Below are 27392 nucleotides of genomic sequence, written 5' to 3' on the forward strand. Positions count from 1 at the left end.
AGGGGAGAGCACAAGTGAGGGGAGGGAGAGCACAAGCGAGGGGGGGGAGAGCACAAGCGAGGAGGAGGGAGAGCACAAGCGAGAGAAAGAGAGCACAAGCGAGAGTGAGAGAAAGAGATCATGCGGGATGGAGAGCACAAGTGAAAGAGCACAAGCGAGAGAAAGAGCACAAGCGAGAGAGAGAACACAAGCGAGAGAGAGAACACAAGCGAGAGAGAGGAACACAACTGAGAGAGGGAGAGCACATGCGAGAGAGGGAGAGCACAAGCGAGAGAAGGAGAGCACAAGCGAGAGAGGGAGAGCACAAGCGAGGAGAGGGAGAGCACAAGCGAGAGGGAGAGCACAAGCGAGAGGGAGAGCACAAGCGAGAGGGAGGGAGAGCACACGCGAGGGGGAGGGAGAGCACACGCGAGGGGGAGGGAGAGCACACGCGAGGGGGAGGGAGAGCACACGCGAGGGGGAGGGAGAGCACAAGCGAGGGGGAGGAGAGCACAAGCGAGGGAGAGCAAGCGATGGGGAGAGAGAGCACAAGCGAGAGTGAGGTGGGGTGGCACAAGTGAGAGAGAGGGGTGGTACAAGCGAGAGAGAGGGGGGGCACAGCGGAGAGAGAGGGGTGGCACAAGCGAGAGAGAGGGGTGGCACAAGCGAGAGAGAGGGGTGGCACAAGCGAGAGAGAGGGGTGGCACAAGCGAGAGAGGGGTGGCACAAGCGAGAGAGAGGGGTGGTACAAGCGAGAGAGAGGGGTGGCACAAGCGAGAGAGAGGGGTGGCACAAGCGAGAGAGAACAAGCAAGAGGGATAGCACATGTCAGAGAGAGCATAAGCGAAAGACGAAGCGAGAGATAGGGAAAGTGCAAGCGTGAGAGAGGGAGGGCACAAGCGAAGGAAAGGGAGGGCACAAGTGAGGGAGAGGGAGGGAACAAGCGAGGGGGAGGGAGGGCACAAGCGAGGGGGAGTGAGGGCACAAGTGAGAGGGAGGGAGGGCACAAGCGAGGGGGAGAGCACAAGCCAGGCGGAGGGAGAGCACAAGCGAGTGGGAGGGAGAGCACAAGCGAGGGGGAGGGGTAGCACAAGCGAGGGGGAGGGAGAGCACAAGCGAGGGGGAGGGAGAGCACAAGCGAGGGGGACAGCACAAGCGAGGGGGACAGCAGAGCACAAGCGAAAGAGAGAGAGCATAAGCAAGAGAGCACACGCGAAAGAAAGAGCACAAGTGAGAGAGAACAACCCAGAGACAGAGCACACAAGCGAGAGAGAGGGGTGGCACAAGCGAGAGAGCACAAGCAAGAGGGACAGCACAGCTAGAGAGAAAGCACAAGTTAGAAAGAGAGCTCAAGCTAGAGAGAGCATAAGCGAAAGACTAAGCGAGAGATCGGGAAAGCGCAAGCGTGAGAGAGGGAGGGCACATGCAGGGAGGAGGAGGGCACATGCGAGGGGAAGTGAGGGCACATGTGAGGGGGAGGGAGGGCACAAGCGAGCGGGGGAGGGCACAAGCGAGGTGAGGGAGACAAGCGAGGGGGAGGCAGAGCACAAGCAAGGGGAGGGAGAGCACAAGCAAGGGGGAGGGAGAGCACAAGCAAGGGGGAGGGAGAACACAAGCGAGGGGGCGAGTACAAGCGAAACAGAGAGCGACAGTGCAAGAGGGAGATCAATAAAGTGTCACAAGCGAGAAAGAGAGGTGGCAGATGCGAGGGGGAGAGCACAAGCGAGAGAGGGAGAGCACTAGCGAGAGAGGGAGAGCACTAGCGAGAGAGGGAGAGCACTAGCGAGAGAGGGAGAGCTCAAGCGAGAGAGGGAGAGCACAAGCGAGAGAGGGAGAGCACACGCGAGAGAGAGGGAGAGCACAAGCGAGAGAGGGAGAGCAAAACCGAGGGGTTGAGCAGAACCGAGGGGGAGAGCAAAAGCGAGGGGGAGAGCAAAAGCGAGGGGGAGAGCAAAAGCGAGGGGATGGGCACAAGCGAGGGGGAGAGCACGAGCGAGAAAGACTAAGCGAGAGATCGGGAAAGCGCAAGCGTGAGAGAGGGAGGGCAGATGCAGGGGGGAGGGAGGGCACAAGCGAGGGGGGGAGGGCACAAGCGAGGGGGGGAGGGCACAAGCGAGGGGAGGGAGACAAGCGAGGGGGAGGGAGAGCACAAGTAAGGGGAGGGAGAGCACAAGCGAGGGGTGGGAGAGCACAAGCGAGGGGGAGGGAGCACAAGCGAGGGGGAGGGAGAGCACAAGCGAGTGGGAGGGAGAGCACAAGCGACGGGGAGGGAGAGCACAAGCGAGGGGGAGGGAGAGCACAAGCGAGGGGGAGGGAGAGCACAAAAGAGGGGGAGGGAGAGCACAAAAGAGGGGGAGGGAGAGCACAAAAGAGGGAGAGGGAGAGCACAAGCGAGGTTGAGGGAGACAAGCGAGGGGGAGGGAGAGCACAAGTAAGGGGAGGGAGAGCACAAGTGAGGGGTGGGAGAGCACAAGCGAGGGGGAGGGAGAGCACAAGCGAGGGGGAGGAAGAGCACAAGAGAGGGGGAGGGAGTGCACAAGCGAGAAGGCGAGTACAAGCGAAACAGAGAGCGACAGAGCAAGAGGGAGATCAATAAAGTGTCACAAGCGAGAAAGAGAGGTGGCAGATGCGAGGGGGAGAGCACAAGCGAGAGAGGGAGAGCACAAGCGAGAGGGAGAGCACTAGCGAGAGAGGGAGAGCAAAAGCGAGAGAGGGAGAGCACAAGCGAGAGAGGGAGAGCACAAGCGAGAGAGGGAGAGCAAAACCGAGGGGTTGAGCAGAACCGAGGGGGAGAGCAAAAGCGAGGGGGAGAGCAAAAGCGAGGGGATGGGCACAAGCAAGGGGGAGAGCACGAGCGAGAGAGAGAGCATAAGCAAGAGAGCACAAGCGAAAGAAAAAGCACAAGTGAGAGAGAACAACCCAGAGACAGAGCACACAAGCGAGAGAGGGAGAGCACACAAGCGAGAGAGAGGGGTGGCACAAGCGAGAGAGCACAAGCAAGAGGGACAGCACAGCTAGAGAGAAAGCACAAGTTAGAAAGAGAGCTCAAGCTAGAGAGAGCATAAGCGAAAGACTAAGCGAGAGATCGGGAAAGCGCAAGCGTGAGAGAGGGAGGGCACATGCAGGGAGGAGGAGGGCACATGCGAGGGGAAGTGAGGGCACATGTGAGGGGGAGGGAGGGCACAAGCGAGCGGGGGAGGGCACAAGCGAGGTGAGGGAGACAAGCGAGGGGGAGGGAGAGCACAAGCAAGGGGAGGGAGAGCACAAGCAAGGGGGAGGGAGAGCACAAGCGAGGGGGAGGGAGAACACAAGCGAGGGGGCGAGTACAAGCGAAACAGAGAGCGACAGTGCAAGAGGGAGATCAATAAAGTGTCACAAGCGAGAAAGAGAGGTGGCAGATGCGAGGGGGAGAGCACAAGCGAGAGAGGGAGAGCACTAGCGAGAGAGGGAGAGCACTAGCGAGAGAGGGAGAGCACTAGCGAGAGAGGGAGAGCACAAGCGAGAGAGGGAGAGCACAAGCGAGAGAGGGAGAGCACACGCGAGAGAGGGAGAGCACAAGCGAGAGAGGGAGAGCAAAACCGAGGGGTTGAGCAGAACCGAGGGGGAGAGCAAAAGCGAGGGGGAGAGCAAAAGCGAGGGGGAGAGCAAAAGCGAGGGGATGGGCACAAGCGAGGGGGAGAGCACGAGCGAGAAAGACTAAGCGAGAGATCGGGAAAGCGCAAGCGTGAGAGAGGGAGGGCAGATGCAGGGGGGAGGGAGGGCACAAGCGAGGGGGGGAGGGCACAAGCGAGGGGGGGAGGGCACAAGCGAGGGGAGGGAGACAAGCGAGGGGGAGGGAGAGCACAAGTAAGGGGAGGGAGAGCACAAGCGAGGGGTGGGACAGCACAAGCGAGGGGGAGGGAGAGCACAAGCGAGGGGGAGAGAGAGCACAAGCGAGTGGGAGGGAGAGCACAAGCGACGGGGAGGGAGAGCACAAGCGAGGGGGAGGGAGAGCACAAGCGAGGGGGAGGGAGAGCACAAAAGAGGGGGAGGGAGAGCACAAAAGAGGGGGAGGGAGAGCACAAAAGAGGGAGAGGGAGAGCACAAGCGAGGTTGAGGGAGACAAGCGAGGGGGAGGGAGAGCACAAGTAAGGGGAGGGAGAGCACAAGTGAGGGGTGGGAGAGCACAAGCGAGGGGGAGGGAGAGCACAAGCGAGGGGGAGGAAGAGCACAAGAGAGGGGGAGGGAGTGCACAAGCGAGGGGGACAGCACAAGCGAGGGGGAGGGAGTGCACAAGCGAGAAGGCGAGTACAAGCGAAACAGAGAGCGACAGAGCAAGAGGGAGATCAATAAAGTGTCACAAGCGAGAAAGAGAGGTGGCAGATGCGAGGGGGAGAGCACAAGCGAGAGAGGGAGAGCACAAGCGCGAGGGAGAGCACTAGCGAGAGAGGGAGAGCACAAGTGAGTAAGGGAGAGCACAAGTGAGAGAGGGAGAGCAAAAGCGAGAGAGGGAGAGCACAAGCGAGAGAGGGAGAGCACAAGCGAGAGAGGGAGATCACAAGCGAGAGAGGGAGAGCAAAACCGAGGGGTTGAGCAGAACCGAGGGGGAGAGCAAAAGCGAGGGGGAGAGCAAAAGCGAGGGGATGGGCACAAGCAAGGGGGAGAGCACGAGCGAGAGAGAGAGCATAAGCAAGAGAGCACAAGCGAAAGAAAAAGCACAAGTGAGAGAGAACAACCCAGAGAGAGAGAACACAAGCGCAAGAGAGAGGGCACAAGCGAGAGAGTGAGAGCAAAAGCGAGAGTGGGCGAGCACAAGCGAGAGGGAGAGCACAAGCAAGACGGTCTCTGGCACTGAGGCTGGCCCTGTGACTCTGAAGGGAAGGGGGGCGAATAGAAAAGCAATAGTGATAGGAGACTCAATGTTTAGGGGAATGGATAGGAGATTCTGTGGTCACGAGCGAGACCCCTAGAAGGTATGTTGCCTTACGGGTGCCAGGGCCAGGGATGTCTCAGATCGAGTCTACAGGATTCTTAAGGGGGAGTGGGAGCAACCAGAAGTCGCGGTGCACATAGGTACCAACGACAGAGCTAAGAAAAGGGATGAGGATCTAAAAAGTGATGTTAGGAAGTTAGGTTTGAAGCTAAAGAGCAGGACAGCACAGTAGTGATCTCAGGATTGCTACCGGTGCCACGTGCAAGTGAGGCAAGGAACAGAGAGCGAGTGCAGCTGAACACGTGGCTACAGGGCTGGTGCAGGAGGGAAGGCTTCAGGTATATGGATCATTGGGATATCTTCTGGGGAAGGTGGGACCCGTACATGAAGGATGGATTGCACCTCAACTGGAGGGGCACCAATATCCTGGGTGGGATGTCTGCTGGAGCTCTTCGGGAGGATTTAAACTAGTTTGGCAGGGGGATGGGAACCAGAGCTATGGGTCAGAGGTTAGGGTAGCTGTTGAACAGGCAGAAATAGTATGCAGCAAGTCTGAGGAAGGATAGACAGTTGAAAGGGCAAAGTTGCATTCAGTGGAATGGGTTAAAGTGTGTCTATTTCAATGCAGTGTTGGGAATAAGGGAGATGAACTTAGAGCATGAATCAGTACTTGGAACTATGATGTTGTGGCCATTACGGAGACATGGATTTCACAGGGGCAGGAATGGTTGTTAGATGTTCCGGGGTTTAGATGTTTTAAGAATAGGGAGGGAGGTAAAAGAGGAGGGTGAGTGGCACTGTGGATTAGGGAGTGCACCACAGCTGCAGAAAAGGAGGGAGTTGAGGAGGCTTTGTCTGCTGAGTCGGTATGGGTGAAAGTCAGAAACAAGAAAGGAGCAGTCACTTTATTGGGAGTTTTCTATAGACCCCCCAATAGCACCAGAGAGATAGAGGAACAGATTGGGCATCAGATCTTGGAAAAGTGCAGAAGTAACAGAGTTGTTGTCATGGGTGACTTCAACTTCCCTAATACTGACTGGAACCTCCTCAGTGCAAATGGTTTGGATGGAGCAGACTTTATCAGGTGTGTACAGGAAAGATTCCTGACTCAATATGTAGATAGGCCGACTGGGGGGAGGCCATATTGGACTTGGTGCTCAGCAACGAACCAGGCCAGGTGTCAGATGTCTCAGTTGGAGACATTTCGGTGACAGAAACCACAACTCCTTGACCTTTACCATAGGCATGGAGAGGGATAGGAACACACAGTATGGGAAGGTATTTAATTGGGGGAGGGGAAATTATACTGCTATTAGACAGGAGCTGAGGAGCACAAAGTGGGAACAATTGTTCTTGGAGAAATGCACAACAGTAATGTGGGGGTTGTTTAAGGAGCACTTGCTGCGAGTGCTGAATTGTTTTGTCCCACTGAGACGAGGAAGGAATGGTAAGGTGAAGGAGCCTTGGATGACAACAGTCAAGAGGAAGAAGGAAGCTTACGTAAGGTTGAGGAAGCAAGGATCTGACTCGGCTCTAGAGGGTTACAAGGTAGCCAGGAAGGAACTCAAAAATAGACTGAGGAGAGCTAGAAGGGGGCATGAAAAAGCACTGGCGTGAAGAATTAGGGAAAACCCCAAGGCATTCTACACTTATGTGAGAAATAAGAGGATGATCAGAGTGAAAGTAGGGCCGATCAGGGGTAGTGGAGGGAACTTGTGCCTAGAGTCTGAAGAGATGGGGGGAGGCCCTAAATGAATACTTTGCTTCAGTATTCACAAGAGAGAGGGACCTTGTTGCCCATGAGAACAGTGTGAACCAGGTTAATAGACTCATACAGGTTGATATAAAGAAGGAGGGTGTGCTGGAAAATTTGAAAAGCATCAGGATCGATAAGCCCCTGGGCCTGACGGGATATACCCAAGGTTACTACGGGAAGCGAGGGAGGAGATTGCTGTGCCGTTGGCGATGATCTTTGCGTCCTCATTCTCCACTGTAGTAGTACCGGATGATTGGAAGGAGGTGAATGTTGTTCCCCTAGTCAAGAAAGGGAATAGGGAAATCCCTGGGAATTACAGACCCATCAGTCTTACATCTGTGGTGAGCAAAATATTGGAAAGGATTCTGAAAGATAGGATTTATAATTATTTGGAAAAACATAGTTTGATTAAAGACAGTCAGCATGGCTTTGTGAGGGGCAGGTCATGCCTCACAAGCCTCAATGAATTCTGAGGATGTGACGAGACACATTGATTAAGGTCGGGCAGTGGATGTGGTATATATGGATTTCAGTAAGGCATTTGATGAGGTTCCCCATGGTAGGCTCATTCAGAAAGTTAGGGGGCATGGGATACAGGGAAATTTGGCTGTCTGGATACAGAACTGGCGGGCCGAAAGAAGACAGCGAGTGGTAGTGGATGGAAAGTATTTCGCCTGGAGGTCGGTGACCAGTGGTGTCCTGCAAGGTTCTGTTCTGGGACCTCTGCTCTTTGTGGTTTTTATAAATGACTTGGATGAGGAAGTGGAAGTGGGTACTAAGTTTGCCGATGACACGAAGGTTGGGGGAGTTGTAGATAGTGTTGAGGGTTGTTGCAGGTTACAACAGGAGATTGACAGGAGGCAGAGCTGGGCTGAGAAGTGGCAGATGGAGTTCACCCTTGATAAATGTGAAGTGATTCATTTCGGAAGGTCAATTTGAATGCTGAATACAGGGTTAAAGGCAGGATTCTTTGAAGTGTGGAGGAACAGAGGGATCTTGGGGTCCACGTACATAGATCCCTCAAAGTTGCCACCCAGGTTGATAGGGTTAAGAAGGCATATGGTGTGTTGGCTTTCATTAACAGGGGGATTGAGTTTAAGAGCCGCGAGGTTTTGCTGCAGTTTTATAAAACTCTAGTTGACCACACTTGGAATATTGTGTCCAGTTCTGGTCGCCTCATTAGAGGAAGGATGTGGATGTCTTGGAGAGTGTACAGAGGAGATTTACCAGGATGCTGCCTCGACTGGAGAGCATGGCTTATGAAGAAAGGTTGAGGGAGCTACGGCTCTTCTCACTGGAGCGAAGAAGGCAGAGAGGTGACTTGATAGAGGTGTACAAGGTGATGAGAGGCATGGATAGAGTGGATAGCCAGAGACTTTTACCTAGGACGGAAATGGCTGTCACAAGGGGACATAATTTTAAGGTGATTGGAGGAAGGTATCGGGGAGATGTCAGAGGTAGGTTCTTCAGAGGTAGATCAGAGAGTGGTGGATGTGTGGAATGCACTGCCTGCAGAGATGGTGGAGTCAGAGTCATTAGGGACATTTAAGCGACTCTTGGACAGGCACATGGACAGCAGTAAATTGAAGGGGTGTAGGTTCGGTTGATCTTAGATAAGGATAAATGGTCGGCACAACATTGTGGGCTGAAAGGCCTGCACTGTGCTGTACTGTTCTATTTTCTATGAGAGGGGGAGCACAAGCGAGAGGGGGAGCACAAGGACAAGGGAGCACAAGGACGAGGGAGCACAAGGACGAGGGAGCACAAGGACGAGGGAGCACAAGCGAGAGCGAGGGAGAGGGCACAAGCGAGAGCACTAGTGAGAGAGTACGACCCAGAGAGAGAGAGCACAAGTGAAAGAGAGAGGGCACAAGCAAGCGAGACAGAGAGCACAAGGGGAAGAACAGATGTGAAGCTAAGGGATCAAATTTAGGAAAGGTTAACCAACAACACTTTCCAATATTACTGTGCTGAAAGTAAATATTCATCATTTTGAGAAAATGCTTTTACTCCAATTTAGTCAGGTCTGCCATGTGGCGACCATCACAAATACGAGCTTGATGTCACCAACAGACCTTAAAACTTAAACCCCCCCTTGCTTTCATTGCAAAGCTGTTATTCTCAGCAAGCATGCTGTGAAATCAATAAGCAACAGTTCATTGCAAATTGCATCAATGAAAAATTTAGTACCAATCTGTCTGCCCATTAAAGGTACCAGACAGCAGATTGACAACAACTGCTAAACAAGATAAACAGAGAATATTCAATCCTCAGAGCCCATTCCTTCAGAGCCCCAACTCTTGTTTATCAGCTGCACGATCTCAACTCCATCTTTTCATCAACTTCCCATGAAATGAAATGAAATGAAAATCGCTTATTGTCACGAGTAGGCTTCAATGAAGTTCCTGTGAAAAGCCCCTAGTCGCCACATTCCGGCGCCTGTTCGGGAGGCTGGTACGGGATGATTCCCTTCGTACCCAAAAATCTCTCAACCTGATCTGTAAATCTGGTATTCTCTACCCCAGAAACATGTGGATGCTTATTCAGTGAGCATCTCCAAAAGTCCTTTGAGTGAAGAAATGTCTCATCTTAGTTCAAAATGGCCTAATCCTACATTCCCCAGTGAGACGAAAAGCCATCTCAGCAGCTACTTTATCGGTCCTTTCAGGAACTTTAGTCTTGCATGTTTCAATCAGATCACGCCCTATATATTAAAAGTATAAGACAAGTCTACTGAAAGAATAAAGAACAGTACAGCACAGGAACAGACCTTTTGAACCTCCAAGCCTGCACCGATCATGATGCCTGATATGAACTAAAACCTTCTGCACTTCTCTGTTCCCATCCTATTCATGTATTCGTCAAGATGGCTCTTAAACGTCATTATCGTTTCTGCTTCCACCACCTTGCCTGGCAGTGCGTTCCAGGCTCTCACCACCCTCTGTGCAAAACATTTGCCTCGCACATCTCCTTTAAACTTTCCCCATTGCATCTTAAACTTCTGTCGCCTTGAAATTTACTTTTCTACCCTGGGAAAAACGTCTGACTATTCACTCAGTCTCTCTAATGCAACCATCTCATTCCAGGAATCCGCCCAGTAAACCAACGTTGCACTCCCTCTTTAGGCAGATGCATCCTTCCAAAGTAAAAATGATCAAAACTGTACATAGTACTCTAGGTGGGTCTCACCAAGTCCAGTTATAACTGAAGGCTTCTTTACTCTTCCACTCGAATCCCTTTCTAACAAAGACCAACACATTTGATTTCTTAATTGATTGATACGTGCACATCATCCTTCTGTAATTTGTGTACAAGTACACCCAAGTCCCCCTGAACGTCAACATTTGCCTGTCTCAACATTGAAAAATATTGCTTTCCATTTTTCCCTAACAATATACAATAACGTATCTGCATTATATAACATCTACTGCATTTTTCCCAATTAGTTAACCTGCTTAAAACTTTCTTCAGCCTCCTTGCATCCTTTTCACAGGATGCTTGCCCACCCAAGTTTCTATTTTCAGCAAACTTGAATGCAATAAACTAAGTTCTCTCATCTAAGCCATTGACATAGATTCTGAATAGCTGAAGCTCAATCACTGCCCCGAACACGAACTACTCCACCAGTTACAGCCTACCAATCAAAGATTGACCCATTTCTTCTGACTCATTTCTGCCCTTTAACCAATTCTTAATCCAAGTCAATATATTGTCAATATTACATGAGTTTGTAAGACCATTTGGCCCATCGAGTCTGCATCGACCCACTTCCACACTATCCCCGTAACCCAATAACCCTATCTAACCATTTTTTGGTCACTAAGGGCAATTTATCATGGCCAATCCACCTAACCTGCACGTATTTGGACTGTGGGAGAGTGGTGAATGTAGGGAGGAAACCGGAGCACCCGGAGGAAACCTACGCAGACACGGGGAGAACGTGCAGACTCCGCAGACAGTGACCCAGCAGCGAATTGAACCTGGGACACTGGTGCTGTGAGGTCACAGTGCTAATCACTTGTGCTACCGTGCTGCCCACCTGCAGAGCAATCTAGCCAGTCCACTCTCCCACTCTCCGCAACACTACAAGTTTATGTCCTTCACCTGGCAATCCAATTTCCTTTTGAAACCATTGATGTTTCTGCTTCCCCCACTCAAGGGAAGTGAGTTCTAGGTCATTATCACTCACTGCATATAAATTCTTCCTCACATTCTCCTGCATCTCTTGTCCAAAATCTTAAAGCTGTGTCCCTAGTCCTTGTACAATCAGCGAAATGAGCACAGCTTTGCCTCGTCTACCTCACCTAAGCATATCATAATCTTGTACATTTCTATCAAATCCTCCCCCTCAGGGGCAGCATGGTCGCACAAGTGGATAGCACTGTGGCTTCACAGGGCGAGGGTCCCAGGTTCGATTCCCTGCTGGGTCACTGTCTGTGCGGAGTTTGCACGTTCTCCCAGTGTCTGTGTGGGTTTCCTCCGGGTGCTCCAGTTTCCTCCCACAGTCCAAAGATGTACAGGTTAGGTGGATTGGCCAAGCTAAATTGCCCTTAGTGACCAAAAAATGGTTAGATGTGGATATTGGGATAGGGTGGAAGTGTGGAACATTATTATCAACCCCGCCCCCCCCCCCCCCCCCCCCCCACCACCACCCCCGCCCAATTCCACAAGTCTTAATTTAATTATCTAACCTTTTTTGTGGTACCTTGACAAATGCTTTCTGAAAATTTGTACAGACAACATCCACTGCATTCCATTCATTAACCTTCTCTTTTAATTCATCAAAATATTGAACTTGACTAGTCAAGTACGATCTGCCCTTCACAAATCTGCCTGGCTTTTCTTAATCAAATCAAACTTCTCTAAGTGCCTGGTGATTTTTTTCCCCTGATCAACTAATTGGCCTGTAGCTGCTAATTTTCTCTATTTTAAAACATTCATTCATGCCATTCTTGCCCATAATTGTGGTGGTGAATGCTTTCTTGAACCACAACAGTCCATGTGGTGTAGATACACCAACTGTGCTGTTAGGGAGGGAATTCCAGAATTTTGACCCAGCGACAGTGAAGGAACAACAACATATTTCCAATTCAGGAGTGCGTGACTTGGAAGGGAACTTCCACTTGGTATTCTCATGTGTGGTTGGAAGGTGCTTTGCTGAGTTTCTGCTGTGCATCTTGAGGATGGTACACACTGCTACTATTGTTCGTCGGTGGTGGAGGGAGTGGATGTTTGTGAATGGGGTGGCAATCAACCGGGCTGCTTTGTCCTGGATGATGTTGAGCTTCTTGAGCTTTGTTGTTGGAGCTTCACTCATCCAGGCAAGTTCATCACAGACCAGACTTCTGCTTGTTGACGGTGGACAGGCTTTGGGGATAAGGTGGTGGGTTACTTGCTGCAGGATTCCTAGCCTCTGACCTATCATGTTGATATGAATATATCATATCATATATGATATGTGGCTTAAAAAGCATTAAAGTAGGTAAGTCCCTGGGGGGATCTCCTCCAGAATACCTAGGGAGGCAAGGGAGGAAATTGCTGGGGCCTTGACAGTAATCTGTGTATCCTCATTGGCTACAGGTGAAGTTCCAGAGGACTGGAGAGTAGCCAATGTTGTTCCATTGTTTAAGAAGGGCAGCAGGGACAATCCAGGAAATTATAGGCCGGTAAGATTTACGTCAGTGGTCGGGAAATTATTGGAAAAGATTCTTAGAGATAGAATTTACTCACATTTGGAAACAAATTGACTTATTAGTGATGGACAGCATGGTTTTCTGAAGGAGAGGTCGTGCCTCACTCATTTGATCGAGGTTTTCGAGGAAGTCACAAAGATTTTTAAAAATAAATAAATTTAGAGTACCCAATTCATTTTTTTTCCAATTAAGATGCAATTTAGTGCGGCCAATCCACACAATCCTGCCCTGCACATCTTTGGGTTGTGGGGGAAAAACCCACGCAAACACTGGGAGAATGTGCAAACTCCACAAGGACAGTGACTCAGCGCAAGGATCGAACCTGGGAACTCGGTGCCATGAGGCAGCAATGCTAACCACTGCGCCACCGTGCTGCCCTGGAAGTGACAAAGATGATAGATGAGGGAAAGACAGTAGATTTGTATGCACAGACTTCAGTAAAGCCTTTGACAAGGTGCCTCATGGTAAACTGGTACAAAAGGTAAAGTCACATGGAATCAGAGGAGAGCTGTCAAGTTGGATACAGAACTGGGTTGGGCACAGAAGACAGAGGGTAGCAGTAGAAGGGCAATTTTCTGAATGGAAGCCTGTGACTAGCGGGATCAGTTCTTGGGCCTTTGTTGTTCATGGTGTATATAAATGATTTGGAAGAAAATGTAGCTGGTCTGATTGGTAAGTTCGCAGACAACACAAATTGGCAGAGTTGCAGATAGTGGATAGGACTGTCAGGGGATACAGCAGAATATAAACTAGTTGGAGCCTTGGGCGGAGAAATGGCAGATGGAGTTTAATTAGGAATAAGAGCAAAAGGGATTATTATTTAAAGGATAAAATATTAAAACATGCTGCTGTGCAGAGAGACCTGGGTGTGCTAGTGCATGAGTCGCAAAAAGTTGGTTTACAGGTGCAACAGGTGATTAAGAAGGCGAATGGAATTTTGTCCTTCACTGCTAGAGGGATGGAGTTTAAAACTAGGGAGGTTATGCTGCAATTGTATACGGTGTTAGTGAGGCCACACCTGGAGTATTATGTTCAGGTTTGGTCTCCTTACCTGAGAAAGGACATACTGGCGCTGGAGGGTGTGCAGAGAGATTCACTAGGTTAATCCCAGACTGGAAGGGGTTGGATTACGAGGAGAGGTTGAGTAGACTGGGACTGTACTCATTGGAATTTAGAAGGATGCGGGGGGATCATATTGAAACATACAAAATTATTGAGGGAATAGATAGGATAGATGCGGGCAGGTTGTTTCCACTAGCGGGGGAAAGCAGACCTAGGGGGCATAGCCTCAAAATAAGGGGAAGTAGATTTAGGATTGAGTTTAGGAGGAACTTCTTCACCCAAAGGATTGGGAATCTATGGAACTCCTTGCCCAATGAAGCAGTTGATGCTCCTTCATTAAATGTTTTTAAGATAAAGATACATAGTTTTTTGAAGAATGAAGAGATTAGGGGTTATGGTGTTCGGGCTGGAAAGTGGAGCTGAGTCCACAAAAGATCAGCCATGATCTCATTGAATGGCGGAGCAGGCTCGAGGGGCCAGATGGCCTACTCCTGCTCCCAGTTCTTATGTTCTTATGGACAAGTGTGAGGTAATGCACTTTGGACGGTCAAATGCATGTAGGAATTACCAAATAAATGGTAGAACTCTTGCAAGTACTGACAGGCAGAGAGATCTAGCCGTGCATGTCCACCGATCACCGATATACAAGGGCAATTTTTCACAATGCTGGGTAGATGGCAGTGTTGTAGCTGCACTGGAACAACATGGATAGGGGTGCAGCACGTTCTGGAGCACCAGTCTTCACTTCTAGTACCAGAATATTCTCAGGGTCCATAGGCTTTGCAATATCCAGGGCCTTCAGCTGTTTCCTGATTTACGTGGACAAATCAAATTGGATGAAGACTGACATCTGTGATGCTGGACCAAGATGGATCATCCACTCAACACTTCTGGCTGAAAATTATTGCACTGCTTTGCTGGCATCCTCCATCACTGTCGATGGGGATATTTGTGGAGCCTCCTCCTCCAGTGAGTTGTTTAATTGTTCACCACAATTCACAACTGAATCTGACAGTAAAGCAGAGCTTAGATCCGATCCACTAGTTGTGGGATCGCATAGCTCTTTCTGTTACCGACTGCTTATACTGTTTATCATGCAAGTAGTCCTGTGTTGCAGCTTCACCAGGTTGACACCAGATATTGCTCCTGGCATGCTCTCCTTTCACTCTCATTGAACCAGGGTTGCTTCCCTGGCTTGGTGATAGAACATAGAACATTACAGCGCAGTACAGGCCCTTCGGCCCTCGATGTTGCGCCAACCTGTGAAACCATCTGAAGCCTATCTGACCTACACTATTCCATTTTCATCCATATGTCTATCCAGTGACCACTTAAATGCCCTTAAAGTTGGCGGGTCCACTACTGTTGCAGGCAGGGCGTTCCACACCCCTACTACTCTCTGAGTAAAGAAACTGCCTCTGACATCTGTTCTATATCTACCACCCCTCAATTTAAAGCTATGTCATCGCCATCCGAGGAAAAAGACTCTCACTGTCCACCCTATCTAACCCTCTGACTATCTTATATGTCTCTATTAAGTCACCTCTCAGCCTTCTCCTCTCTAACGAAAACAACCACAAGTCCCTGAGCCTTTCCTCGTAAGATCTTCCCTCCATACCAGGCAACATCCAAGTAAATCTCCTCTGAACTCTTTCCAAAGCTTCCACATCCTTCCTATAATGTGGTGACCAGAACTGCACGCAGTACTCCAGGTGCGGCCGCACCAGAGTTATGTACAGCTGCAGCATGACCTTGTGGCTCTGAAACTCAATCCCCCTGCTGATAAAGGCTAGCACACCATATGCCTTCTTAACAGCCCTATTAACCTGGGTGGCAACTTTCAGGGATTTATGTACCTGGATGCCGAGATCTCTCTGTTCATCTACACTACCAAGATTCTTGCCATTAGCCCAGTACTCTGCATTCCTGTTACTCCTTCCAAAGTGAACCACCTCACACTTTTCCACATTAAACTCCATCTGCCACCTCTCAGCCCAGCTCTGCAGCTTATCTATGTCCCTCTGTAACCTATAACATCCTTCAGCACTATCCACAACTCCACCGACCTTCGTGTCATCTGCAAATTTACTAACCCATCCTTCTACACCCTCTTCCAGGTCATTTATAAAAATGACAAACAGCAGTGGCCCCAAAACAGATCCTTGCGGTACACCACTAGTAACTGAACTCCAGGATGAACATTTGCCATCAACCATCACCCTCTGTCTTCTTTCAGCTAGCCAATTACTGATCCAAACCGCTAAATCACCTTCAATCCCATACTTCCGTATTTTCTGCAATAGCCTACCGTGGGGAACCTTATCAAACGCCTTACTGAAATCCATATACACCACATCAACCGCTTTACCCTCATCCACCTGTTTGGTCACCTTCTCAAAAAACTCAATAAGGTTTGTGAGGCATGACATACCCTTCACAAAACCGTGTTGAATATCGCTAATCAACTTGTTCTTTTCAAGATGATTATAAACCCTATCTCTTATAACCTTTTCCAACATTTTACCCACAACCGAAGTAAGGTCTATAATTACCAGGGTTGTCTCTACTCCCCTTCTTGAACAAGGGGACAACATTTGCTATCCTCCAGTCTTCCGGCACTATTCCTGTCGACAAAGGTGACATAAAGATCAAGGACAAAGGCTCTGCAATCTCCTCCCTGGCTTCCCAGAGAATCCTAGAATAAATCCCATCTGGCCCAGGGGACTTATCTATTTTGATATCTACTATGATGATAGTACAGTGGGGGAATATACCAGGCATGAGTTTACAGATTGTAGGTGAGTTCAATTCTACTGCAACTGATGGCATATAATGGCTGCCGGTGGTACAAGACTTATGCAGGGATGGTGATGATGGCATCTGGGACATTATCTGTATAGTATTATTCCGTGAGTATGACTGTTGGACTGTTGTTTGACTCGTCTGTGAAACAGCTCTCCCAATTTTGGCATAATCCCCCAGTTGTTAGTAAGGAGGCCTTGGCTAGGTCTACAGATCTGGGTTTTCTATTGCCATTTCCGGTGCCTTGGTCAATGCCGGGTGGTCCATCCGGTTTCATTCCTTTTTATTGACTTTGTAGCGGTTTGACCCCTTTCCTTGTATGGCACCTTACAAATTCGCATTGAAAATCCAAATACAGCACATCCACAGATTCCCCTTCATCTACCCTGCGCATTCCTCCTCCTCATCCTTTAGGTATCATGCCCTCTGGCAACAGTGGATCTTCCGGCTGTGAACCACCATTGGATTGGTCCATTGTTATACTTGGCAATGTACTTCAGTTGTTTGTCATTGCTTTCTGAAGTATGGGTGATCAGGAAACACTCCCACACTTTTCCACCTCTCAGGTTGGAAGGATTTGCAGGCTAAAAATCCACCTGGCTGGCCACATTATGCATCCACCTTCCTTAGCCATCAGGTTCTGAAGTGGGACTTGAACCCAAAGCCTCTGATCTAGTGGTAGGGACACTACCCCTGTGCCACAAGACCTCACCCTGCTCGTTACAACCTCAAAAAACATTTATAAAACATGATAAGTATTTGAAGCGCAAACAGTGTTCAAATTGCCTTCTATCCGAAGGACAGGATTCTCTATTGTACAATTTACCCATGATGTGTACCCATTCCGGTACCCATTCATCCCCACCATCTGGCCTGGGCTTGCAAAATCCTACCAACTGTCCTGGCTTGAGACAATTCACACCTCTTTAACCTGTGATTATCCCTCTTTCCAGTTGCTCCGTCTGGATCTGTCGACTTAATTACCTGCAAAGACTCGCATTCAAAGTATCATATTGCATCTTTGCCTTTGTCTGTATAAATGTTTCTGGAACCCGAGGAAGGAGCAGTGCTCTGAAGGCTAGTGATTGGAAACAAACTTGGTGGATTTTAACCTAGTGTTGTAAGACTTCTTACTGAATTTAACCACAGCAGTTATAGTTCTCATTGCACCAAGTGCAACCTCATTTGTATCAATTCAGTTAGTGCTCTTTTCACAGTGGTTAACCGCTTTGTTTTAAATCATATATCACCTGCATTTCTGTGCCAGATCATTGTATGCTTATGCACATTATGCCAAGCAATATTAAACATGTACTATGAACATTAACTCTGATTTGCCACTTGCTTGTGCAGTTGTAAACCTGTGCTAAATCCCACAGATCTTTAGCTATGTCCCAACCCACCAATATGTATTTTAGTGGTATTCCTATTTTTGTCAGGCTTCCACTTGGTTTCTGGATCCACAAAAAGTGTTGATTGGAAACAACAAGGTTCCAAGACAAACCTCTGAGGAGCTCCACTCAATACTACCTCAATCTGAAACACATCATATAAATACAGAAGCCAAATACAGCTGGTGGTGCTCACCTGAAAAAGGTATTGTTTCAGGTCAACGAACTTCCATCAGAATTAACTTTTAGTTCTGACATAAGGTCGGTGATCTGAAATTTTAACTATTTCTCTTCTCACAGATGTTTCCAGGCTGGCTGCATATTTCCAATAATTTCTGTTGTTATTGTACCCCTCCAGAATACTTGCTTTTCCTATTTTTTGAAACCAATTACTTATTCAGCCTATGTTCTTTCTCAAGTTCTTCTGACTTTTCACGTTTCACACAAAACTACATCATCCGAAACCATCAGGTAACACAGCAGACAGCTCTATCATAGCATCTGTCCAGCCTCACAACCCTCTGCAATGTCTGCATTCCTCCAATTCTGGTCACTTATCACCCCCAATTTCCTTTGCCTTCAGCTGTCTAGACCCCAAGCCCTGGAATTTCCTCTGTACTCCTTTAAGGCACTCCTTAAAACTTATGACTTTGATTAACTTTCGGACACCTCTAATATTTCCTTTGGGCAGCACGGTGGCACAGTGGTTAGCACTGCTGCCTCACAGCTCCAGGGACCCAGGTTCAATTCCAGCTGTTGGTGACTCTCCATGTGGAGTTTGCAATTTCTCCCCATGTCTGTGTGGGTTTCTTCTGGGTGCTCGTTTCCTTCCACACTCTAAAGATGTGCAGATTAGGTCGATTGGCCGTGATAAATTGCCCCTTGGTGTCCAAAAGGGTTAGGTGGTGTTACGGGGATAGGGTGGAGGCATGGGCTTAAGTAGGGAGCTCTTTCCAAGGGATGTGGCAGACTCGATGGGCTGAATAGCCTTCTTCTGCACTGTAAATTCTATAATTCTATGATCAATTGTTTGGTTTGATTACATATCTGTGAATCGCCTTGGGATAGTAAAAGCACGATATAAATACATGAAATAATTGAGTAATGTAACATTATCAAGCAGAATTTTCCAGATCTAACTTGATGCTGACTGCCCCTCTCACTTATTCTACAGGTATTGTCAGTTTATCATAGAATGGTTACAGCACAGAAGAGACCACTTAGCCTGTCGAGCCCATGTCAGCACTCTGCAAAGCAATTTAGTTAGTCCCACTCTCCACCTTTTCCGATACCCTGACAAATTTTCACCAAAGCCCAGCCATTTATTTTCCCTTCAAGTGTCTATTCACGGCACAGTGATTAGCACTGCTGCCTCACGGCGCTGAGAAACCGGGTTCGATCCCGGCCCTGGATCACTGTTCATGTGGAGTTTGCACATTCTCCCCGTGTCTGTGTGGGTCTCACCCCACAACCCAAAAAGGTGTGCAAGGTAGGTAAATTGGCCATGCTAAATTGCCCCTTAATTGGAAAAAAAAAGAATTGGATACTCAAAATTAATTTTTTTAAATTATTGATTATTTCCCTTTTGAAGGCCACAAGTTAAACCTACTTCTAACACACTCTCAAGGCACTGCATTCCAGATCATAACCATTTTCTGTGTGAGCAAGATTTTCCTCTAGTTGCTTTTGGTTCTTTTGCCAATCACCTTAAATCTATATCCTCTGGTTCTCAACCTTTCTGCCAATAGGATCGTTTTTTCTCTTTCTACTTTGTCTGGACACGTCATGATTTTAACCTCCATTAAATCTCCTCTCAACCTTCCTTTCTCCAAGGCCCAGCTTCTTCAATCAATCCTTGCAACTGAAGTCCCACATCCCTAGAATAATTCTTGTAAATCTTTTCTGCACCTTTGCCATCGTCTTCACATCTTTCCTGAAGTGTCATGCCCAGAATTGGACACAATAATTCAGTTGTGATCAAATCATTCTAAGGTTCACTGTAATCTCCTTGCTTTTGTACTCCAGGCTAAGAATAACTACCATTATTTTGTGCTGCAGTCAAATTTGGATAATTCAAATTATGTTGTATTTGTTAGCTTCCATGACTGTTAAATTTCAATAACACTCAAAGAATCTTTAATGAAGAGAGACAAGGAGCAGTAAACTTCCTCCTTCGCCTCCTAGGATAAGCACCACCTGACACAGAAATTTAAGTTTAAATTCCTTTCATTTATTTCAGTACTCAACATGTAGAAACTATTGTGAGGGGCATTTAAAAACCCAAGATGGAGTTGAATGTGGGTCTGTTGATGACATCAAAAGATTATTCAGCATGTTCAGGCACATCTTTCTTTTCTGAATTTTGCAAAACAGCATGTACCATAAAATAGTTTGGAAATGTTTATTATTAAATTATAGCTTTGGTTAAGGCTAAGAAGAGACAAAGAGTAAGGTGAAAAAAAGATGCCTGTGCATAATATAATTGAAAATCAGGCTGAATATAGACGGTTCAGAGGGGAAGTGAAAAAAACAAAGAGAAGCAAAGAGTATAAGAGACTAGTAGCTAACACAGACAGGAATCCAAAAGTCTTCTATGGGCATAATAATAGTAAATGGTTGTTAATAAGAGGAGTAGGGTTGATTAGGAACTAAAAAGGGGATTTACGCATGGAGGCAAGTGGCATTGCTGAGGTACTAAATTAGTACTTTGCACCCATCTTCACCAAGAGAGAAGATGCTGCCTAAAAAGGGCAAAAAAAGCCAAAAAAGGAAGTAACTGACAAACAGAATAGGCTAAAAATTGATAAAAAGGAGGTATTGGATAGTCTGGATGTACTTTTGACAAGTCACCAGGACCAAATGAGATGCGTTGAAGCGACATTGGCCATAATTTTCCAATCCTCCTTAGAAACAGGGGTGGTGGCAAAGAACTGGAGAATTGTACATGTTACACACTTGTTCAAAATAGGTTTCAAGGATAATCCTTGCAACTACAGTTTAATCTCGGAGGTGAAGCCATAAATCATGCAGGATAAAATTAATCGGCACTTGGTCAAATACGGATTAAATAAAGAAAGCCAACTTGGATTTGTGATGGGGAAACTGTTTTTCTAACTATTTTTGGTATGGTGCCAGCGGGATTTGATGGGGGTAATGTGGTGTAAATGGACTTCAAAAGTAATTCAATAAATGACGCATAATATAACTTTGCTGGCAAACATGTTAATAACCTAAACCTGGGAGTCCAAAGCATAATTTCAAAATTTGTACATCACACACAACTTGGAAGCATTGTGAGGAGGATTGTGTTGAACTTTAAAACAACAGAATGAATGGATAAGTGGCAAATGAAATTTGCAGAGAAGTGTAAAGTGATTAATGTCAGTAGAATGAACAAGAGGCAATATAAAATGAAGGATACAATTTCAGCAGGGGAGCAGGAGCGGAGGAACTTGGCGGTATATGTGCACAGATCACTGAAGGAAGCAGAAAAGGACGAGAAAGCTGTTAATAAAAACACATGGGATCTTGTGCTTTATAAATAGGGGCATTGAGCACTAAAGCAAGGAAGTTATGATAAACATGTACAGAACACTGGTTCAGCTTCAATTGGAGTGCTGTGTCCAATTTGGAGCACCACACATTATGAAGATGTGAAGACATTAGAAAGGATTCAGAAAGGATTCAGATAAGATTCAGGTAAGATGGAAAAACTGGGGTTTCATTCAAAATAATTTAGGATCTGGACAGACTGGATAGGGAGAAAATGTTTACGTTGTCAGAGCAAAAGACACAGATTTAAGGCAAGTGACAAAGAAGCAACAGCGACATGAGGATATTAAAATAAACGGGCGAGTGAGTTAGGATCTGGAAAGCACTACCTGGATGCATGATCAAGAGAGATTCAATTGAGGTTTTCAAAAGAGAAAAATATATTTATAAGGAGGAGGAATAGGCAGGGCTACAGGGAAAAGAGATAAGGTGAGTTGTTCTGACTGAGAGCCAGCATGAAATGCCTCCATCTGTGCTGTAAGCATTCTACGATTCTATGATAATCTTAAACTATCTGTGCAGTGAAGATTCTCCTCACTCCACCCAATGTTTCTTAGAAAGTTTGGTCTTGAAGTTACATATTAACAGGGCAACAATTTATCTGCGAGCACTGAGCAATGTGCGAGGCAGCATACATTCTGTTCCGCTGCATTCCACCTTATAGTTAATTTTCGAACATTGTTTAAAAAAAACCTTGTCTGTCATTCAAGTGTAACCAAGACCGAATGCATAGCATTCTACGTGCATAGTTCTGAGCAATGCCTTTGTATTGTTCTTTTTGAGAACACGTTAAACTGGAATGACCAAAGTCTTGACTATCTATCAGTGGCTGTCTCTCACCAATGCAGATAATTGATTGAGTAGCTCCAGTGATCCTCAATGTGCCAGCAGAAAGAGGAGAAGCACATCCCTACGTAGAGCCAGGGTAATTTCATCCCACAGATGTCAGCACTAACGTGTGTAAGAACTGAAGGTTCCAGCACCGGCATATTGTTTAAATTCCATCCTGAATCAAAGTACTCCTGCAAGAAAAAGACATAAAAATGTACTGCAGTGATAACATTTGACTCCAAATACCACATTAGAAAGACACAGATTTAAAAACTGCAACAATCTCTCCTCTCCTACAGAATGCATCTTGTTGCCACTATTTATTAGCTTGAAATGTCAATTCAATGTCTTCAATATCGGACTAAATTATTTCACCTCCACGGCTTACCTGAGTCAATCTTCTGAACTTGGGCAGCACGGTAGCACAGTGGTTAACACTGTGGCTTCACAGCGCCAGGGTCCCAGGTTCGATTCCCGGCTTGGGTCACTGTCTGTGCGGAGTCTGCAAGGGTTTCCTCCGGTTTCCTCCCACAGGCCAAAGACATGCAGTGGATTGGACATGCTAAATTGCCCTTAGTGTCCAAAAAGTTTAGGAGGGGTTATTGGGCTACGGGGATAGGGTGGACTTGAGGGCTTAAGCGGGTCGGTCAGACTAGATGGGCCGAATGGCCTCCTTCTGCACTGTATGCTCCATGTACCTGTGCTCTCTTATGACTCCAAACAGTACTCAGGGTTAAAATTTCCCCTGTCTTACTGCCTCCCTTTCAAGGAAGAAGGTACACAACTTTCTGAACTCAATTCTTTGGCATCAGAGATTAGCCTCATGAACCTTCTCTGCACTAATTCCAGGCTTGAACACAACATAGTTCAGAACTGAGCCTGTATAATATGGGACTGAGCCAAAGACAACATTTTACATTCTGGTCTGGGTGGTAGATTAAGATATTTCTGTTTATAAGAGGTTCAGAAACATTAATTAAAATTTATAATTTTTAGGAGTCACGAACAAGATTATTAAAGATGGAACAGATTGTTGATGGGCAGTTGAGTCCTGTTACTTACAATTCTGGAGCCATGTGGCTTGGCGGCACGGTGGTGCAGTGGTTAGCACTCCTGCTTTGCAGCGCCAGGGACACTGGTCCGATTACCATCTTGTATGGAGTTTGCACTTTCTCCCCGCATTTGCATGGGTTTCCTCCAGGTGCTCCGATTTCATTTAAGGTTAAGTGGATTGGATATGCTAAATTGTCCCTTAGGGTGAGTTTACAGGGCAGGGGAATAGGGAATATGGTGGTCTTTCAAAGGGGCAGTGCAGACTCGATGGGCCAAATGGCCTCTTTTTGTACTGTTAGGATTCTAAGATTCTATGAATTTCAGTCCCCTTGTGTCCGAGATGCCTGTCATTGCTCCAGCTATAACTCAGGATTTCCCAGCTTGAGAGGAAGTTGGGAGTTACAGCGGAGCATCAAGGAAGATGAGAAGTTCCTGGACTGTCAGACTGTAGAGTTCCACACAGTGTATGGCGGTCATCCAAAAGAGTAGCAAGACAAAAGTTGCAGGAATCTTCAGGGTGCATGCCATTCTCAAACCAGTATGCAACACTGGAGACGGCTGGATGAGTGCAGGCCAGGCAAACCAATGGACAAAGAACTGCACAGGACAGAACACCAGAAAGTGGAAATGCTGTCTTTATTGTAGATTCCATAGTTATGGCACCAGACAGGCATTTCTGTAAGCATTATTGAGAATCCTGCGGTGTGTTGCCTCCCTGGTGTCAAAATAACGGACACCTAGAAAAGGTACAAAATATTCTGCAGGGGGGACTTACGGTGGCGGCCATGAAGTGGTTGCACATTTTGTGGCTCTCACTCGGAGGTGTTTGGTGTTTGAGGGCAAAAGGTTTGTGAGTGCCCAGGGAAGGTGATACTCCTCTGCTGGGGTTGGTGTATGGATCAGCGGACAAGGAGTACCAAGAGGAAGAGAGAGCAGTTCGTGCAGGAAAGATTTAGTGGTGCGACACAGGTGAAGATGGCAGAGTTCAAGAGGGCAGTGTTGCCTGCCCAGTGGTTGACGAAGCAGCTGGTGGAGTTCTGAAATGGCGTATTCCAGCCACAGAGGAGAGAGGCCTCAGACAATTTGGCAAAGGTGGGGGAATCACTTAAGGCGGCAATCAAGCGGGTAGAACAGAGTAAGGAGGCTCAAGGCCTGGCGATCCAGAAGGTGGAGGAGTCGGAGGTGGAGCATGAGGATCAGCTGACCTCGTTGGAGGCGGAGATGGGGATGGTGATGAGCAGCCGGCAGAAGCTGAGAGAGAAGTCGGAGGACCTTGATGAACCACTCCTCGAGGCAGAATTTGAGGATGGTTGGGATGCCCGAAGGCATTGAAAGTGTGGAGGCCGCCAAGTTTGAGGTGAGCATGCTGGAAAAACTGATGGGAGAGTGGGCCTTTAACTGGCTCCTAGAGGTGGAACAAGCACACAGGGTGCTGAGTCAGAGGCCTCAGGTGGGGGAGCTGCCACGGGAGATGGTGATGACGCTGCATCGGTTCCTGGATAAAGAGATCAAGGTGGGCGAGGCAGACCAAGAAATCCACCTGGGAGGGGAGTGAGCTGCAGATTCACCAGGACCTGGGTGCAGAGCTGGCCAAGCGGAACGCCAGGTATAATCAGATATAGGCCGCCCTCTACAAGAAGGAGTGAAGTTTGGGGATCTGTACCCGGCCCTCTTGTGGGTGACGCATCAAAAGCAGGAATTTTATTTTGATTTGTCGGAGGAAGCTGTAGACTTTATGAGACAATATGGACTGGGAGGAGTGTGAGAACATTAAACTTTGGAGAGTTCTGTGTAAATCGTGGGGCATATTGGGTGGTGGATTGGGGCAGGTTATGATGGGGGGGAGCGGATAGTGAGTGTGGCTTTTGCTTCTTTTTGTTTGTTGGTGGTTGAGGGGAATGGGGGGATGGACTGTGATGGTGAGGGGAAGCCTTGGACTCAGGCCACCATGCTGGCTGGGTGTGCTAGTTAATGGGAGTGAAGTGGGGTTGTCAGGAGAAAGGCGTGGGGGAGGGGGGACAGGGTTGTTTTTTTGTTTGGCTGTGCATTGGGGGAGGGGGGGGGCTGGTTGCTGACATGAGCGTGGTGGATATGACGCAGTTGGGGAGAGATGGCGGAGGTCATCTGGGTGTGGGCCTGGAGGGGTGCATGACGCAGGCCGGCTTAAAAAGGGTTATGGCTGATTGGCACGGGATGGGGTGGGGAGCCCCCCGACCAGGCGTGGAACCCGTGAGGGTTGAATGGGTCGGTTAAACGGTCAGGTGTTTTCACGCACTTGAGGAGCTTGAAGGCAGACGCACCTGAAGTTGGGGGATCTGACAATCTGAGGAAGGGATGGGTAGGGCAGGTGTTCCACTCAGGGGTAATAGAGTGGTTTTTGAGGTGGGGAGCATTGTGGCCAATCCGGAGGGTAGCTATGTGATGGTTAGTGAGAAATTGGAGGGGATGCCAGTGGTCCTGGTGAATGTTTATGCCCTGAATTGAGATGAGGTGGACTTTACAAGGCGGGTGTTAGGGAGGATCCTGGACCTGGACACGCACAGGCTGGTTATGCGGCGCGATTTCAATACAGACTTAGATTCGAGGTTAGACCGTTTGAGTCCCAAGTCATCAAGGCTGTGGCTAGGGAGTTGAGAGGGTTCATGGATCGCATGGGGGGCAGTGGACCCGTGAGGCAGAGGACGAAGTTGTTCTCATATTTCTCACATGTGCACAGGATCGACTTTTTTGTGATGGATAAGGCACTGCTAGCGGGGGTGGCCAAGTTGGAGTCCTCGGCGATTGTGGTTTCTGACCATGTGCCGCAACGGGTGGATTTGCTGATGTTTCAGGGGAGGCCCAACGGCCACAGTGGAGGTTAGATGTGGAGCTGTTGGTGGGTGAGAGCTGCCATTTGAGGTTATGAGGAGTTTTTTTTCCACACCGAAGCTAGAGCAGAACTCACCCCCCCCAAAATAAATAGTAACAAATAGCAGATGGTTATACAAAAAAGAACAGAAAAAAAAGAACAGAACGAACCCACCGCTGCAAAATCGAACCTCCCGACCATCCCCAAACCCACCCCCCCCCAGGTTGCTGCAGAGACTGATCTCTCTCTACCCTTTCGCCAAGAAATCGAGAAAGGGCTGCCACCGCCGAAAGAACCCCCCGTACCGACCCCCTCAGGGCAAATTTCATCCTCTCCAACTTAATGAACCCGGCCATGTCATTGACCCAGGTCTCCGGACTAGGGGGCCGCGCATCTCTCCACTGCAACAGAATCCTACGCCGGGCTACTCGAGACGCAAAGGCCAGAATGCCGGCCTCTCTCGCCTCCTGCACTCCCGGCTCCGAAGCTACTCCAAAGATCGCGAGCCCCCAGCCCGGCCTGACCCTAGACCCAACCACTTCAGACAAACGTGTCCACACGTGTCCTCCCCTCCGAAAAACCGGCTTATATGAGCCCTGTGCAGCACCTTCAGCTGGATTAGGCTGAGCCGCGCGCAAGAGGAGGAAGAATTCACCCTTTCCAGGGCGTCCGACCACATCCCATCCTCAATCTCTTCCCCTAGCTCATAGATCATAGAATTTACAGTGCAGGAGGCCATTCGGCCCATCGAGTCTGCACCGGCTCCTGGAAAGAGCACCCTACCCAAGGTTAACACTTCCACCTTATCCCCATAACCCAGTAACCCCACCCAACACTTAGGGCAATTTTGGACACTAAGGGCAATTTATCATGGAGCTTCCCTGGAGCTGTTAAGCGATTGTGCTATCCACAATGCTACCGTGCTGCCCCTCCCACTCCCGGTGCTCTTCCTCCCATTTCACTTTGAGCTCATCTACTGAGGCTTCCTCTTCCTCCTGCATCAGCTGGTAGATAGCCGAGATCTTCCCTTCCCCGACCCACGTCCCCGAAAGCACCCTATCCTGCACCCCCCTCGGCGGCAGCCACGGGAACTCCGCCACCTGCTTCTTAACAAAGTCCCTGACCTGCAAGTACCTAAAGGCGTTCCCAGGGGGGAGGTTCCACTTCTCCACCAGCTCCTCCAGAGTCGCGAACTTTCCATCCAGGAAGTGGTCCCCAAACTGTCTGATGCCCGCCCTATGCCAGCTCCCAAATCCCCCATCCATTCTCCCTGGCGCAAAACGATGATTGCCTCGTATCGGGGCCCAAACCGAGGCCTTCACTTCCCCCCTATGCCGCCTCCACTGTCCCCAAATTTTAAGGGACACAGCCACCACCGGAGAGTACTGTGCCGGGGGGAGCAGGAGTGGGGCCGTCGCCAAAGCCTCCAGACTCGTGCCTGCACAGGACGCCGCCTCCACTCTTTTCCATGCGTCACCCTCCCCTTCCGTCACCCACCTACGAATCATCGCCA

General features: G+C 48.5%; 1 protein-coding gene across 1 annotated transcript in view; it reads right to left on the reverse strand.

The window, feature by feature from the left end:
* LOC119978372 (lysine-specific demethylase 5B-like) overlaps positions 1 to 27392 on the reverse strand; it is a 425856-nt gene that overhangs the window by 272016 nt on the left and 126448 nt on the right. Inside the window, exon 7 of the mRNA XM_038819962.1 lies at positions 21988 to 22169. Coding sequence (XP_038675890.1) covers positions 21988 to 22169 — 182 coding nt within the window. The remainder of the gene's footprint in view (positions 1 to 21987; positions 22170 to 27392) is intronic.

The sequence above is a fragment of the Scyliorhinus canicula genome, chromosome 15 (assembly GCF_902713615.1).
Source record: "Scyliorhinus canicula chromosome 15, sScyCan1.1, whole genome shotgun sequence".
Classification (NCBI taxonomy): domain Eukaryota; kingdom Metazoa; phylum Chordata; class Chondrichthyes; order Carcharhiniformes; family Scyliorhinidae; genus Scyliorhinus; species Scyliorhinus canicula.